The sequence below is a fragment of the Magallana gigas genome, chromosome 9 (genome assembly GCF_963853765.1).
Source record: "Magallana gigas chromosome 9, xbMagGiga1.1, whole genome shotgun sequence".
Taxonomy (NCBI): domain Eukaryota; kingdom Metazoa; phylum Mollusca; class Bivalvia; order Ostreida; family Ostreidae; genus Magallana; species Magallana gigas.
Genome location: NC_088861.1, coordinates 20,319,937 through 20,338,107, shown reverse-complemented (window position 1 = coordinate 20,338,107; position 18,171 = coordinate 20,319,937). Strand labels below are relative to the sequence as shown.

The following is an 18,171-nucleotide window of genomic DNA, read 5'->3' as shown; positions in this document are numbered from 1 at the left end:
CCGGGCCAGAAAATAAAATTGTTCATATACTTTACAAATACTTATTGAATCAATGTAATAATGACTTTTCTAAAAACCCATGGATTGATTGTATACATTCTATTTTTAATAAGTGTGGTTTTTCAAACATTTGGAATGAACAATGTACTGTAAATGTTAATTGGATTACAAATGCTGTCAAGCAAAGGCTTAAAGACCAGTTTGTGCAGAAATGGTCGGCTGATATTGCAAATTCTTCAAAAGGTCATATATATAGAACTTTCAAATTTAATTTTGGATATGAAAAATATTTGAGTATTCTGCCATCAAAACTTCGAAAAATTCTTGTTAAATTCCGTACGTCGAATCACCGACTTCTTTTAGGAACTGGTAGATGGTTTGGCATTCCTCTTAATGAAAGATGTTGCACATTATGTAATAAAAATCAAATAGCTGATGAAATGCACTTTATATTAGAATGTAATGCTCTTTCATGTATTAGACAAAAATACTTGGAACCTAGATTTTGTGTAAGACCAAACACTTTTAAATTTTGTGAATTATTGTCTACTTTAAAACTTGAAAAACTCAAAAAACTCTGTTTATTTATAAATGAAATTTTTGAATCAGTCTGTCCTCCTTGAACATTTGTACTTTTTTCTCATATTTTTTTCTCTCTAATTTGTACTGTACATGTACCTCTGACTCTATACATACATTTGTGTGTATATATATATATATATATATATATATATATATATATATATATATATATATATATATATATATATATATATATATATATATATATATATATATTGTACCGTCATGTTGACGGTTTGAGTGAAAATAAATTGATTTGATTTGATTTGCCTGTTGCCTAATCCATTTGACTACTCAATAAAAAATGTTTAAATTAAATTAAATACCTTATCACTGGTTTGAAATAAACACATGTAGAATAAAAAAAAGTTGGTTTTTTTTTTCAAGTCAGCTGCATTAAACAGGATTAAGGCCACGTACATGTACATGTATATATTATCCATTTCAGTTTAGATTTATCATCCCTGTCCGTTCCTCTATATATCCAACAATGTAGTTTGTTTTTTTAATTTTAAAGGATTAAGATAAGGACAAATTTTGACAACGTATATACAAAAATGAAAAATATATATATGCTTCAACATATTAAGCATTAAATTATAATAATGTGTAAAGTGTTAATTCCCGCGCTTGCGCGGGGTATCATCTAGTATATATTCAGGATTACACAAAGTACACAACATGTCTTTATTTCATAACACAATACAAAGAAAAATACATTTGACAAATTAAATTTATAGTACCTATGCTGTTGTTAATAGATTATTTATATAATTTTGCATATATGTCCTAGATGTACGTATTTAGAAATACGATGCTGTTATCGAAATAGTGCAAATATACTTCCCTTGGATAGATTTAAAACAGGTGCACTCAATACAAACCCCTTTTCCGTTTAACCACAACAGTGAGGTTGTGCTTTTTTTTCCTCAGGAAATTTGAGTTTTCAACCCAAACCGACCCATCCTTTATTCGTTCTTGCTTGTTTTATCTTAATTCATTAAGAAATAATACTGCTTGCTCCTAATTTTGTATTGCAGACCGTCTTCAATTTTACCGCTTGGCACGGCTGAAATAAGCGTATTGAGCAGCTTTTTCATGATATTTGAAGACATTGTAATTTCGACCTTGAATTTTCATTTATGAGGGTCAAAGTCACATTGATTAAAAATTCTATATGCTTAAACGAATTGATTTGCTTGAATGATTTAATATGTTGAACTTTGACCTTGTGTCCTGCACCTCCCAGGATCAAAGTCATTTACACATTTGATAAACTTTGACCTCGAGTCTTGTAGGTCCTCCAACAAAGGACACTAATTTGATATGTTGAAAGTATGAGATATCTCTTGAACTTTTGAGATTGCTGTTTGAATGCAGCCCACATTTATGATTAATTTTGCTTTCTAAACAAATTGATTGATGTATTAATCAGCCGTGTCCTTCAATGCCAAATAAATATTAACAAATAGCTTCTGTGTTTACTTGCAATATCTTAGATCATAAACATGACATTAGAAACCTGAATAAATTCATTTATCAAAAATTTGCAACAGCACTTGAACTACTTAGTTTTGAAGTAGTAAATCTGATAACGGAGGATTCACATCGTATACTCGATCAATAAAAGAAACAATGAAATTGCAAAATTAAATTGAAACTATTAGCATTTTAACAAAAATCTTGGTCATAATAGATTTTACGAGATAAGTATATTATACAGATATCAAAATCAGTAAAACATTCCTATTTTATAAATATTATTAAAAGATAGTAATTGGTTTATTTTTGAGTCATAAATATAAATGATACGCCTGACAAAAAAACCCCACATCGACATCGGATGAAATAGCAGATAATAACAACTGCTTATCCATCTATTTCAGAACATCTGAAGATGAAAAAGGTGTTGATTAGTCAGTAGATTGTATTGGTGCTACGATACATTGCCCATCAAATTCCCCGCAGGTAAGTTTTCCATTTATGGCTGTTTTCAAGCAAGCAAAGCAAAATTCTGTTTTACAGAATGTACATAACATAGATTTACAAGCTTGGTCGTGTTGCAGCAATGTTTTGCAGTTGGGACAAAGACGTTTAGACGGTACACCTGACATATGGGAATAATCTAAGGTCACTTTTGAGCATTCGATCAACTGTCGTCTAATTTCTACATTGTTAATAGAAGCGTTATGCGCGAAACAAATATGGTCATGTGTCCATATTTGCAAACAATCCCAACAAAATTTAAAAGTGCAAAACCGTGAACTAGAACAACTGTAACATTTTACATGCGAATCGGTGACTCTTAATCTCTCACAAAATGAGCTACATCCAGGACACAGCTTAATGTCACCTCTTTGCCGATTGTTCAAGAAATTAAGGGATAATTTTCCACTGAAAAAAATAAATTCATCTGAGCTCAATACACAATTTTGTAGGATGTCTACATTATTCCACATTTGACCACAAGTTCCATAGTCCGTTTTCCCTGGACAACACAAGCAGTAGTCGTTCTGTAAAATCTTTTCACGAATCAAACCAAACAAATTATCTGGTGCTATAAAAGAAAAAAACCCCATAAAAGTTGAAATTGTGCACCGAAGAAATATTTTGAAAATGTATGTGGACAATAAAAGGTAGAATAAACAATTAAACTGTGATAATTACTTATTGCATGCCCACAGGTAAGCTCTATCCTCGGATCTGATTCATACTCCCATACGATGTCAGGTTTTGCAGATGTTCGGAGTCCGTGTACTGGCCTACTCTCTGCTCCTACCATCACATGAAAAGGATTGTGTAGAATATCACTTGTTTGGTCTGGCTCATAGATAAAATAATGTTCTAGATTTACAATATCTATGAGCCAGTACTCTGTTTTTAATATTGATGCTATAGATTTTCGTATATCCTGAATTGTAGATTCCTGTTGAATAAAAGCACATCATTTAAAGACATTGTATTTAAATGTTTGTTTGAAGATAACTTTATTTATGTCTTAAAGATAGTGTCGTTTATTTATCAAAAAGCGTTCATGATATTATATTCTTTATAACACACTTACCTTTCTAACAGCATATAATCTATCCGACGAAAGAGTCTTGAAACGTATCATTTCTGGCGATTTTCACTGTGCATATACGTGGATGACAACTTTCGTTTTTCGTCTGATCAATTATTTCGTAGAAAACTAAAATGAAACTGGGTTTTTTGAATATCATTAATCTATTTTTAGAAGTGAGAAATCCTGAACTCCAAATCATCTATAAATAATCCTAAATAGGTAGAAATTTTCATTTTCATTTTCATTTTTCATTCAGGGAAGGTGTTAATGCGTTTGTCCAAGTAAATCGGTGTGTTTGTATCTTGAAACATCAACAAAATGTCGCTGACCATATTTGTGAAAATGTCAACTAGAAACAAATCTGAAACAATCAACATACAAAAGGTAGGATGTATTTAACAACTAATATATCAAGTACAGTATTCTATAGAATTTTTAATCATGTTTAATGATACCAGTTTACTTTTCTTTTTGTTTACGTAGACGGACGAATTTTTGAGGATCTTTGAGGCTTTAGCCGGAAGAGTAGGAATTGAACTACAGCACATACGCCTTACATTCAGTGGCAAAGAATACAGACACGATCAGCCAGAAGCACGTAAGCGGGTGGAAGACATTGGAATAAAAGATCGGTCTACATTATTTATGGTGTCTCGATTACCTGGAGGAACTGATCATTATGATGCCTTATCATAACTTTTAATGCCCCAAAAGTGCCATATTCAAAGGATGACGAAGGGAATTTGCCGACTGATATAATATTGCCCGGATCGTCAAAAAACATTGACGACCTAATTTGAGAAATAAATGAAGATCTAATTTGAAAAATGGATCTAAGTTGCTCTATGCTGATGAAGACGTAGAATAAATTACTTTGTGTTTTGTTTTTATCATATTTCAGTTTTTTCATTGTTTTCATTGTGTGATTAAAATACTAATCAGCGAATTTCGTTTTTATTGGTTAAGCTTTAATCAATGGAAAATGGCTAGAAATGGGCATATTAGGCCTTATATAATAGAAAAACCACTACAATCGGAAGAATTTAAAATGTTTGAATTATAAAATGAAAGAAAAACCGTCCCTCAAACTTTCCAAGATATCTAGATTAGAATTTATTTCGCTTGTTGCTCCTTGACTAGCCTTGTCCCTACCCATTTTTTTTTATAGAACAGCTAATTTATCTATTAGAATGTTTTTTTCCTCCAAATGGTCGACAAACTGAAGGAAAAAAAAATTCCTGGGTATTTCTGCCTTTTTCTTCAAGATATTAAGCCCTTCGCAAAACATTCAATAAAAACGAAAGTGCATTTTAAAAATACGATTTTAATTTTAGGCACTTACAATCCCATACCCCATTCATTAAAAATCTAAACAGGCCATACCTACCTCGTCAAAAGTTATTTCCAAAAAACCACAGTTGGTTTACTTTCGGTTTTGCTTTATTATTTCGTAGAACAACATTGTCGGTGATATGCTCATATATTAAAATCGCCTAGGTAAGCTTATTTTATTAATATGATAACATTATCATCATTGTAATGGTATTACATTTACTACCTTATGTTTGATGGTACTTGGTTGTATATGACGATTATTTGTCTCTAAATGCTGATGCTACATGTATTTCTGTTTACGAATTTGATTAATTTGCAGGAAAATACCAGACAACTGCATGCACTTTGATTTGAGCAATATATTATAATATGTATAGCATAGCCTTTGAAAGTAGGATGGGATCAGCCGGACAACAATATCGCATCTTGACAATTCGGGGGTGGGGGGGGGACATAAACCCGAAGATATTTAATATTTATATGAACTTTTCCTACGATTTTTCTCAATGTCACCATAAATGGCGGGGAGGGGGAGTTTCTAATTTACATCACAGGATAAAGATGTAGAATAAACATCAAAAGATGTCGAACATGCATCGCAAGATTTACATGAAGAGTATACTTCCCTAGATTATAGAACAAACATCACAAACTATTGAACAAATCTCTGATGAATACAGAATTTACAAAACAAGATCTAGAATATACTTTACAAGATATAAAATATAAATCACAATTAAGCGTTTAAAATATACATCATAAGATATTGAACATATCACAGACGATAAACGAATGTACTAAACAAGATCGAATATACATCATACGATAGTTGTTAGCACAGGTACATAGATAATACATATATAAAAATAAACATCAAAAGTGAGGATTATGGATATACATCACAATAAATTGAAATATCTCAGTCTTTTAACGATTGTATAAAATAAGATCTCATATATACTTCACAAGATCAGAGAATGGAAACCACAAAATGTAAAATATACAATTATAATAGGCATTTATTGATAAAATTGACGAGATTATCAAACATACGTCACTCGATATTCAATATACAAAATAAATTTAAATACATGTATATTTTTAGTGTAGGTATCGAATATGTTGTTGCTTGATTAATTACTTTACTGATATAATCATATTCATATACAAATCATTTGGAAGACTAAACTTTTTATATTTTTATGAAATGATTATACTCTTTTGACGTTTTCAATTTATAGACTGAGGCAACCATGACTCTCTAATTATAGTGTAGTGTTTGTGTTGAAAAGACAAAAACCAGTTTGTCTTATCTAAGTAAATGGAAACACATTGGTTTGCAGTAATGTATATACGTGCAACTGGATACTAGTATATACTATTTGTGATTTCTATATGTGTGCCTGAATAGTAAGATAGATGCATCTTCCATAGTTTATGAGTCATCTCTCTCAACATTGAAGGGGGGGGGGGGCATTATCGGCTTGGTCGGTATTATGTCAAGTTTTACTCCAAATCAAAATCATTATAACTAATGTGCTAGTGCTTGGTGTATTTCATTTGCGGAATATAACAATAATACTGGTTTTAAAAAATGAATTTAAAAAAAGGCTTAAAGTTAAAATAATATTATTCTAAACCATTCAGCTTAATAAAGCGCACCACTATGTTACATGTACATTTAAACAATAAATGCTTTCTTTGGTGATTCATTCGGGATATGAAGGTAGTGACATTGCAAAAATATACATAACCCGCTAACGCGGGTTATGTAAATTTTTCTGCAATGATCGCTACCTTCATTACCCGCATGAATCATTAAAGAAATCATTTTATTGTTTATATTAGCATCTTTATTTTAACTACATGTATATGTAATTAATAAATTTAGCGTAAAAGTAAGTAAAATTCACTTAATTACTGTTAACGTACATAAGTACGTTAGCTAAGAAACAGCCAAATCGTCTCCTGCGGGTCATCATGATTATTGCATGCAGTCCGTGATTTTTCTTAGGTAGTTGTAGGTCTTAACCAATCGATAAACAGGGCGTGTCAATTTCAGCCTTGTCAGTTTCAGCCGCTGTAAATTTCGACCAATCGATAAAAGGGGTTTGTTTATTTCAGTCTGGCTGTTTCTATAGAGTTAGAATTAACTATAAGTTTCCGTAAGAAATAGAGGGAATAATATTTGGTAGATGTAAATATAATAAACTAAACCCTTCTTTGAAATGCATCTGAAAATATACAATTTAGGTAAAAAAGAAACAAGACTATAAATATAATCAGAACACAATTCACACCTAATGCCCTGTACCTAATTATCAAATGTGCAAAACTGCAATTTAGTCTTTTGGGATCAGCTGACCTTGCGTCCTAACATCGTATATTGTAAGACTCGACCAGTGCATCTAGCAGACATATCAATGCTTCGAAATCAGATAATAACACATGTAGGATGCATATATCATGCGATATTTGCATCATTTTTGCATAGGACTTATAGTAAAGTGTCTTCGTCTGATTCAAATTCGTCGTTTTAATACTAATAAGAGAGTCAGAATAATTTTATTCACAATATTTGTGACATAAAAGTCAAATGGTCTTTCTTTATTATTTAGAATCTTTTAAAAAGAATCAAAATATTTGTTTTAGAATCCACCGTTTTGCTAATCTCGATGACATAAAACATTGCTAATGGCAAGCAACTGCGTGCAATGCATATAGCTCACATCGACTTAATATCCAATGAATTGTTGCAAGAAAAGAACGGATATGTCATCGAATCGGTAAGAACAAATCTACTCTCTCCTTTGAAACTATGTGTCTAACCTATTCATTACCGGGATAAATTCAAAAAATCTTGTACGGGGGTCAATCAAAAAATACGAAGACTTTTGTCATAGCTATGTTACTTAAAGTCATATCATTACTAAATTTTGTAGACACAATTTAGCAATAGTTTGAAACAATTTGCAAGAAAAAAAGCTAATAAAATCATTAATTTCTAAGAATGATTTAGAATCTAATCCTGCAAAAATGAGGTCACGGCGCACGGTCAAAATTTGTGTTATGTCAACAATAAACAATTTAATGTTGAAAGTAATATCTCTATAAATTGGGCTTAAAACCAAATAATATTGAAACCTCAAATTAAGTATAGTCATGGTATTCTATGTACCAAATAATGACGGGATATATTGTTTTGTCTAACAGAAATTAGTAACTAAAGACAGATAGTCCTCTTTAGAATTAAATAAGAACGTCACGGCGCAACAAGAAGTACAAACAGAATGGATTTAACTCAGGAAAAAGCCGATACAAGATGTGAAAACGCTCAATGGTACAAAAAATAAGTCAACAATTATTCGCAAGTTTGCGTTAAACTGTAATAAATCTTGTGGGGGTGGTGGTAATTGTATTTTGAATATTATATAATCAGTCCGAAAGAGAGCAGAATATCTGTAAATATTTGGTCGAAAAATAAGTAACGTAATCCGACGTTCAGGGTTATCCTTACTGTAAACTATGAGATACACGGTTAGAAAATGAAAACTTTGAAGAACTAACTTATGATTATCGACAAATGCGTGCAAATAAGATTTTAAATTTTAAGAAGAAAGGCACAAGAGACTAAGCGTGATATAAAGAAAATGTTGTTTTTAAAAAGGGGTAACAAAAATACCGTTTCATGAAATGGACTAAAACTTTGCATATTAATAACAGAAGTGTTGGTGCACAGATTAATCTGTTTAGTATGACTTACATGAAAAATATGTGATAGACAGCCACATTGTCTTCGTATTTTTAGATTGACCCTCGTGTATATAAATATATATATATATATATATATATATATATATATATATATATATATATATATAAAATATTAAATTTTTACTTTTTTCTAATTGTCTTCTTTGTTTTTTATTTATTGCTCATTGTAGAAAAAGCGGAAATATTCGTATGCAACATCTCAAACAACAAACTCAAAGAAGTAAAGAATTACAGAAAACAACTCAGCAATTTGTAAATCAGTCACAAACTCCAAGAAAAAATGAACATTCATACAATCTACGAAGTAAAGCAGTTGAAACATCTCGTAAGAATCTAATCCTTACAGTCATTAATTAAATAATTGTATAGTGACATTGGATAAAATATTTTGATAAGTTCGATCGCGTTCATATAGTCATTGACAAAGCCGCAATCAATGGAATAAATTTACTGGCGTATGAAATCACGCATTATTTAACTTTTGAAGCCCACGCAAATTTAGTTTTCTTATAAACCAAAATTTGATGTTTATTTTCTCCTTCAATGGAACAATAAAAAATAAAAAGATAATCGTAACTGAGAAACAATTGCAATGTAAGATGTACATTACCATATGATATTCCTTGAAAACGAAAATTCATATTTGACGACCGCTAAAAAGTTTGATATCTGAAAAGCAAATTTTTATGCAGGTTGAAAAGATTTTGATGGCAAAAATTTCTATTCTGTTTTTACTTTGTAGATATTCGTTATCGGGTCTTAAACAGTTTTACTTATAAAAAGCAAAACAAAAAACAAAACAAAAAAACTCAAAGAAATAGAAAATTACAGAAAACAACTCAGCAATTTGTAAATCAGCCACAAACTCCAAGAAAAAATGAACATTCATACAATCTAAGAAGTAGAGCAGTTGAACATCACGTTTCAAGAAACAAAACATCTCGTAAGAATCTAATCCTTACAGTCATTAATTAAATAATTGTATAGTGACATTGGATAAAATATTTTGATAAGTTCGATCGCGTTCATATAGTCATTGACAAAAAGCCGCAATCAATGGAATAAATTTACTGGCGTATGAAATCACGCATTATTTAACTTTTGAAGCCCACGCAAATTTAGTTTTCTTATAAACCAAAATTTGATGTTTATTTTCTCCTTCAATGGAACAATAAAAAATGAAAAGATAATCATACCTGAGAAACAATTGCAATGGAAAATGAACATTACCATACGATATTCGTTGAAAACTAAAATTCAATGACATATTTGACGACCGCTAAAAAGTTTGGTATCTGAAAAACAAATTTTTATGCAGGTTGAAAAGGTTTTGATGGCAAAAATTTCTATTCTGTTTTTACTTTGTAGATATTCGTTATCGGGTTTTAAACAGTTTTACTTATAAAAAGCAAAAAAAAAAAAAAAAAAAAAAAAAAAAAAAAAATGATTGTACGATATGCAATTTGATATTGCACCTAAAAGATATATATACATAACATGTTTCTCTTCTTCAGAGTCAATGGTTAGATCTCTGGTATGTATACAATTTTTACCGATACGAAAAGATTACCTAAATTGTATTTTGTTTTATCTCAGTTTACATAAAATTGTCTGCTGCTTGGTGCTAGACCTTTGACAATGTCGACTCATTTGGTCATGTCTACTCTTCAGGTAGTTGTGACATTAAAGCATTACTGCCTAAAACGTTAGTTAACTTTTAGAAATAAATAGACATTTCTTTTTCTTTTCGTAAAGCGTTCTACAGAAACACCAAAAGTACATACGTTCGGAAGGAATGTCAAATCCAACAGAAAGATTCAATCTGAATTCGTGCGTATGGGATCGGTACAATGTTTTTTTCTTTCATTCCTTTTTTTATCTATAAGATCACGGAAATAGTCGGTATTGGTCTTCATGAAATTTGCTTATTATACGTAGATTCCACAGTCTGATACTACGTTTGCTGCAAATTCAAACAGTGGAATCCATAATTCTGTTCAAAATGATAAATTACCTGATATACTCGGCACAAAGAAGCATATTCCGGAGTATGATACACAGGTAACCTATGGCATTGTTTAATAGTATGTTTTACAGCTACACGTGTACTGATAAAGGGCATTTTTTTATCCACTTTCATATTTTTCTATTGTTAATTAATTGATTGTTCTAAAAATCATAAAAATATTCTTTATCTATTGAAACCAAGTAACGCATACGGTTTCAAAACTTCATTGCAAACTATTTATAAAAGAAAATTTACGTACCTTTGAAATGCTGTTAAAGTCATGTGATCAATTGGCTGTTTTACATTTGATAAGCTAGTCTTTTTGTGATTCAATCATTTAAATAATTTATAAGACTTTTTAGAATACGATTTGTGTTTTTGGTTAGGTCGATCATAGATAATTGTAATGAGAATGTAATGGGAAGTAACTCTATTTAATGGTATTCATTTTTTTTTCTCACATCAGCTCGCGAAGACTTTTCTAGACAATGCCATCTGCTTAAACTAATTGCATTTGTGCATAGTAAGATACGTTTAACGACGCCAAATCTATTTATTTCTACAGTAGATATTTTGATAAAATTTCTTTCTAGTTTTACTTCTATATCAAATATTTTAAGATCAAAATTGGTTCATTTACCACCCTGATTACTTAGAGGTCGCTTCAAAACTTAACTTTACTATGGGACCCTATGGGAATTTGTTTGAAAAGCGCTTTTTTTCAAACATTTTTGAATTTTTGCCCTAGGGCTTTCTTTATCTTTAAAATAAATGAAAACTCTCGTAAAAAGTCACCAAACGGTGAAATAAAAAAAATGGTCCAGAGTTATATAAAGTTAATTTTCTCTCCAAAAAAGTGAAATATTGGCTTAAAAAATAATTTTTAACGAAATAACACTTTTTAGATGCTAAACTTTTTTTATAATGCTGTCAATAAATTCTTAACTTTAACATCAAACGCCGCCTTGAATAAATAAGAACTTTGCACCTACAATGTACGGCTGCATGAAAATAAAATAAAAGTGCAACGTCATGCGCACTCGAGCTGTACTCGGCCTCGTTAAATAAAAAAAATAAATAAAAAGAACAAAAATGTAAGATATCTGGTAAGTTCTGTTTGCAAACAATGAAAAAATATGAACTAAACAATGCATGTTGACTAGTAGATACTTTAAATGTGCCTTTCAGATGCGACCAATGGATAATTACAACTTGCTGATTAAACCAAAAAGACAACCACCACAAGTAAACTTAAACAATTATAATGTTTATTTGCAAGAGGTTTGACATAAAAATGATTCATTACACGAACACTGTTGTATATTTGAATTTTTCATTTGAAATTAACTTTGCTTTTAACATATATAGAATTTGTTTTAGAGTTTACCCAACATTGGAAACACGTGCTATGCAAACGCCTTGTTACAGGTAAACTTAATGGCATCAACATTTGGTTATTAATAAACAACATCGTAATTCAAATCAAAACATGTTTAATTTTTCATAATGTACATTTTTTCATCATGTTTTGATGTAGGTTCTCGGTCAAACACCTGATTTTTATGAAATTGTTGAAGAAGCCTGCAAAAGAGAAACCACGGTCAGCTGTTTGTCTAGTATTGCTCGACTTTTGAAATGTTTTATTACTACGAATATTCCCAATCTTATGAATATCTTAAGAAAAAGTATCCTTAAATGGCAACTTAATAAAAAGACCTTTTTCTCCAGACAAAACGAGTCACTTCTTCATTTGGGGACCTTCTTAAACACATGTGCACACCAACTTTCCGGAGCATACAGATATCTGTCAGAAGTTTTATGAACAACATTTCAAGCAGGTGTATTAGACATAATAAGCGTATTTTTTCTCCCGTTTTTCTTTTTCGAAAATCACACTAAACTATAGTTTCAAATGAATAATTCTGTAGAAGATATTAAAAAGAATACATTATGCTAATGCGCAACATGTTGGTATCTTAAGAGAGAGGGAGTTCATGATTGGTTACCAGAATGACTGTCATTCATTCTTCTTGACACTGTTGAGTGAACTACATGATGAAAATCCAGCAAGGGGTACATTTTCATTTTCTTTTGAGTATTGTTATTGAATTAAAACTATTGTTGTTTCACATACTTGATTGGAGACCTTTAATTTTATTTTTTTTAAATTGTTTGGCAACAGATGGAGTACCGTTTAGCATAATATGCAATCAACACGCAATGTCAACAAAATAAAAACATGTTTTCCAAAACAAATATTTGAGAAACATTTTTGTAACATATATAATGTTTAATAATTATAATAAAATATTTGAATAACTATTTTGTTACATATATAATGTTTTGCAAATGGGTCATATTTGTGGGTTTTTTTTAATTCAGTAGTCATGTACTGTATATACACATATAACAGGTACATGTAGGAAACATTGTTTTCATTTCTGGTACTTTTAAAAGAATGTGGTATATTATTGTAAATCTAAAGTAGAAAAAGTTGACCTTAAATTCACTCTATAATAACACAGACGCATATTTTGTTTCAGATATAACATCTCTGTTTGAAATAGAAATGGTTGACGAATTCATATTTGGTTCCTGCCGACATGTATGTAATCAATTTTTGTCTATATTTAGAGTCATTTTCTTTTTTTAACAATAACTTTGAAACTTTTATTTATATTTTGACTTCATCAAATTTATATTTTTATTGAAAGGGTTTATGTTCTAGGGTGTTGTAATTCATTTGTTTTTCTTCCAGATTTTGTCTGTGTTAAAGTTGAATTAATTCAATATTCTTTCATTTACAAATACATGTATGATATTTTACATTGTTGTTACATTTTTTTTTTTACAATTAACTACTTGACATTCTCATAACTTTCGTATATATTTTTATGGAATCCATCCTGCATATCATTGCAGACAGAAATAACTGATTCCCAGATTTTAAGAAGTATCACAATTCCCTCTAATTCGCTTGTAAGTACGAATAAATGCGTATTTAGCTTTGCAAACAATGTTATTCTTTTTATCAAATGCATACTTTAAAATCATATGTGTCTATATTCTAAGATGATTCTTTAAAAAAATTTAAAAAATAAAAATCTAATTGGCAGCGTATTGAAGATGGTTTTCGTGAACTTCTGTCTGAAGAACATTTTGATGAGGAAGATGTACCATGCAGACAGTGTAATAGACGAGGTAATTTGTGTAACAAACGAGATAGTTCGTTGTTACAAACGGGGTACATGTAATTTAGTGTAACAAACGAGATAATTCGTTGTAACAATTTAGTGCGAGCCATCGTTTTATACGCAGAAAAGTTATAAAATCATTGAAATTGATACATGTATATCTTAATTTTTACAAATATGTTTCCACCTGTTGTGTTCTTTTTTGGTTAAATTTTCAAAATATCTATTAATGATAAAAGATAGACATAGATATTTATAATGCTTTTTGGCCGATAAATCATACAGAATTTTTCAGGATTTAAAAAAACGGCGAAGGCAATGAAATTCAGACGATTGCCACCAATTCTTGTTCTTCAACTTGGATGTTTCCAAGAGGTAGAGTGAATGTATTATATTATTAGCAAATTGAAATATTTGATATTCCTCGAAAGGGTCAAGGAAAATTGAATATTTAAGGAGATATTAAATTTTGATGACAAAATAGTTTACAACATCTTGCGGGAGAATACATATCCCAAATCAAAGTGTCATAATAAATCACCATTCAATTTAATTTCAATACATGTATGCATGCAAAGAATTTGAATAATAATCATTTTTGTTTTTCAACACTGTTAAAATTGTAGTTTTTATTACAAGTAGAACCAGACACATTTTTTAAAATTCGAATGCATAAATCAAACAAAAATAAACCTACAAAAAATATTCATACTTTTAACAAGAGCTCAATTTTTAAAGTAAAATTATAGAATTTAAGTTTCTGGTATTTTGATTTGATAGTTTTTATGCTTTAGATGCACTATGGAGGACATACTCATATTGCCAAATCATCCAGAAGGATTCGCTTTTGTGAAAGTGTGAATGTTCCTTTGGCGGTATTATTGTTTGCCTAAATTATGGAGTGTCTTCTATTATTTAAGTTATAAGTTTTTAAATATTACTAAGAGCGGTAAACGATGTAAAAAGTGTATTTACTTACGTACAAATTTGAAAAGATATCATGTTTGTTAATAATAAAGGGAAACCTTATGCTAATTGTGTCACAAATCGCTATTGAAAATTTAGAAAGACTGGTGAGTACAGTTTAAAAGCTTATTATAATACAATTAACACTTTTCTACGCGTGCTTTGTCAAAACATAGGTTAATTTTTCAACAGATTTTGACAACAAATTATATCTGAGTTTAAGATATAATGTTAAGATAAGAATACTAAATGTTTGCTTGTGCGACATGCTAGTTAATCATTCGAAATCACTTTAACTGGGGGTAATATCTTTTATTCCATTTCTAAGCTGGTTCTGATAATGGAATTATCTTAAGCATGTTTCAATTTGACAAAATATTGCATTATTGATACTAAATACAATGATTGCAATGCTAAACCTTACATAAGTTTAATTTATCATATTGATGCTATCAAATCCAAAGATCCTACAATTTTGCAGCCATTTATCAAGTCATTTGAAAACTGTGCATTCATTTGTAGAACGGAGCTCAAGACCACGTAACATACGATCTGTATGGCGTTGTGAATCACCACGGCTCGAGTTACGGCGGTCATTACACGTCCTATGTGAAACAGTTATCATCACCCGGAGATCAGGGTCCTTGGTATTACTGTAATGACAGCCACATCGATAAGGCTAATGTATATACTGCACTGACATCATCTGATGCTTATATGTTGTTTTACAAACGTTCACAGTAGGGAAAAAACACCGGACACGAAAGAATATTTGAATACCATAGACTTTAATGCAGCTATCACTTACACTTATAAACACCTCGGGCGCGTTTGATTGAAGTAACTCCAGTAACTCTAGGGTTATATTTATTTAGTGCATGCTCAGAGGCTAGACTCTATGAATGTAAAGAAAACGACAAGACTTAGTGTTGCTCTAGTGTTAAAAATAGCGAATAACTTTGGTTTTCTTCTGTCAGTTGATCCAAGGCTCACTATTTTAGGTTTGGATCCAAACTTTACATAAGTTTTATTATTTGTAGAGTACTTACCATTAACAATTTATCTCTCTAGTAAAAAAACTTTTCATCCTTAGATGAGTAACTAGAAATTGATTTAAAAAAAACTAAAAAAATCAATGTCGCGTTTTACATTTAGAGTTTAACATTTCACTTACCCAGCATTAAATAAAGATTTAATCGTTAATTTCTTTTTTATCCCTTTGTCTTTAAGGTGGTAAGGGACATCTGTCGATATTAATGTGGATTAAAGTACATTATAATTGAAATACTTTCATCGGTTTAGAATTTTCAAATTTTACAATATCTAACCTAAAAATAGCTTTTAAAATATTTTGAAAGGTAAAAATTGTAAAACCCACAGTGAGATTCGAACTCATTACTTGCAGATTCGTAGTAAACCCTCTAACTCTTGGGGCTACGCTGTTAGATGACAAAATTTGGGAAAGAAACTACTTATATAACTGCACTTAATTTTATTGTTTATTTCGATAACGATACGTCACAACATGGAAATGTCCCATACCACCTTAATTTTACTTAAAATCAATTATAAAAACGTTTTAGACATTCCTACTCTGTGAGTAATTAATAATCCCCAAATGCATTCAAACTCACAATTGCTCATAATTTTTCGCCATCTTGAAAATGTTGAGATCTCACTAAAAGCAGTAGTAAACTTTTTTAACATGGGTTCAACAAGAGTGTCGTAAAATACATGTTTTATTGATACCTCTGGCAACCCGAGGTACTCGTGTAGTTCAATCAAACGCACCCCTTGTGTACATTTTAATTGCACATTTCAAATAGTTTTTGTATAGTTTACTACTAGTATGTATTATCTACCATGTATAAATTCCCTGCCTAAATTCCATTGTGTAACTTTGTGCTATACTTTTTTTCCTTGATAACTTAACTGTTATAAGGACTCCATTGGAAATGGGCTTTTTAACAAAACTTTTTTGGTGTATTCCTAGGTAGTAATTATTATTTGTATGTCGTGTAACCTAGTATAATAAATCATGATCAGAACAATTGAACAAATTGAACCTTTAGTTATTTATTTGCATAGTTCTGCTTTGATAATGTCTTTCTTTCTATCTGACGTGTGATATTTTCAATGTGTAATCATGGCATTCTGTGATAAATTTACCTGAATAAAATGAAATGAATTATAACCTTTAATTTTTTTAGTATAGAGAATTTTAATACATATACACATCTTAAAATAACAGAAACGGGGATATGTTGATATACTTAATGCAACAACATCCTTGTATGTATTTCGTAAAGTAGGAATTTTTTTTTGTATCTGTCGCAGTGAATTTTTAATGTTCTATGAAAATATTAACTACGGATAACTCTTCAAATGTAAAATTTTCAGTGTCATATTTTCTGACAATTTTGCTTTAAATTAACAAAGTAATTCTGATCATTTTGACTCTACGTTTGTATTTACAATTGACATATTGCTTGTTTAAAGAACTGTTCATCTTTTAAAACAACTTTGTGTAATTATTTAACCTTATAACTAAGTTTATGCTCTATTCTTTTTTGGGAAGTGGACAGGCATAGCCTACATCCACCCCTCATATTTTCATTCTGGAAAACGTGTAAATGCCGGTTATGTATTTTCTCTGCAATATCACAACCTTCATATTCCGCATGAATCACCAAAGAAAGCATTTTATGTTTCAATAGTACATGTATGCTGTGGAATCATTTTTATTCGTAGGGGTCAATGGTTGTGGGTAGCCAACATTTTCCTGGTTCTTGGGGACGTAATATCACTGGCAGTGTAATCAGAATGATTTTCATTAATATTCAACATATGATTGTGTATGAGTTCGTGGGCAAGAGTTACCCATTAAGCAACGAACACTGGTCCCCACGAACAATGACGATTTCACAGTATATATAGTCACATATAACTGTTAAAATAGTAATTTAGTTTCGGAGACCAGTCTCTGTCACATCCGTCTCATTAAGAGTCTGATTTCGGAGGCCACAATAGCAGCCATATCCGACTCAATTTTTAAATGTTATTTTGTTGATATTTATAACCTGTTGCCATCATTGAATGTTATCCAATAAATATGAAATATATATATATATATATAGTTACTTGCTATATCTCGAAGAAACTGAATTTTGACGGATCTTATGCAATACAGTTGTTTGTTTCTGCCTCAATATTTCAGCTGTGGGATCGTATCTTTTAACCATTGCTTA

At 30.4% G+C, this 18,171-nt stretch overlaps 2 protein-coding genes across 11 annotated transcripts; one reads left to right on the top strand and one right to left on the bottom strand.

The window, feature by feature from the left end:
* Positions 1 to 1,078: 1,078 nt before the first annotated feature.
* On the bottom strand, positions 1,079 to 5,083 carry LOC105334105 (uncharacterized). Its single transcript, XM_011437432.4, has 4 exons — positions 5,034 to 5,083; positions 3,647 to 3,772; positions 3,250 to 3,508; positions 1,079 to 3,139 (listed from the first exon to the last, which is right to left on the bottom strand). Exons 2-4 carry the CDS (start codon positions 3,695 to 3,697, stop codon positions 2,496 to 2,498), a joined length of 954 nt encoding a protein of 317 aa, XP_011435734.3. The 5' UTR covers positions 3,698 to 3,772; positions 5,034 to 5,083; the 3' UTR covers positions 1,079 to 2,495.
* On the top strand, positions 5,027 to 18,041 carry LOC105334103 (ubiquitin carboxyl-terminal hydrolase 2). Of its 10 annotated transcripts, none has more exons than XM_066070767.1 (18): positions 5,027 to 5,143; positions 7,634 to 7,767; positions 8,926 to 9,080; positions 9,498 to 9,698; positions 10,270 to 10,289; positions 10,511 to 10,585; positions 10,694 to 10,816; positions 11,952 to 12,008; positions 12,144 to 12,191; positions 12,301 to 12,363; positions 12,492 to 12,601; positions 12,745 to 12,836; positions 13,307 to 13,368; positions 13,686 to 13,742; positions 13,880 to 13,964; positions 14,253 to 14,332; positions 14,752 to 14,832; positions 15,446 to 18,041. In XM_066070767.1, the coding sequence occupies exons 2-18, from the start codon at positions 7,727 to 7,729 to the stop codon at positions 15,665 to 15,667; spliced, it is 1,572 nt and encodes a 523-aa protein (XP_065926839.1). In that variant the 5' UTR covers positions 5,027 to 5,143; positions 7,634 to 7,726; the 3' UTR covers positions 15,668 to 18,041. The 10 variants fall into 10 exon arrangements, with proteins under 10 accessions (XP_065926839.1, XP_065926838.1, XP_065926841.1 ...); XM_066070766.1 differs by having other exon boundaries at positions 10,511 to 10,600; XM_066070769.1 differs by lacking the exon at positions 9,498 to 9,698.
* The last annotated feature ends 130 nt before the right edge of the window (positions 18,042 to 18,171 follow it).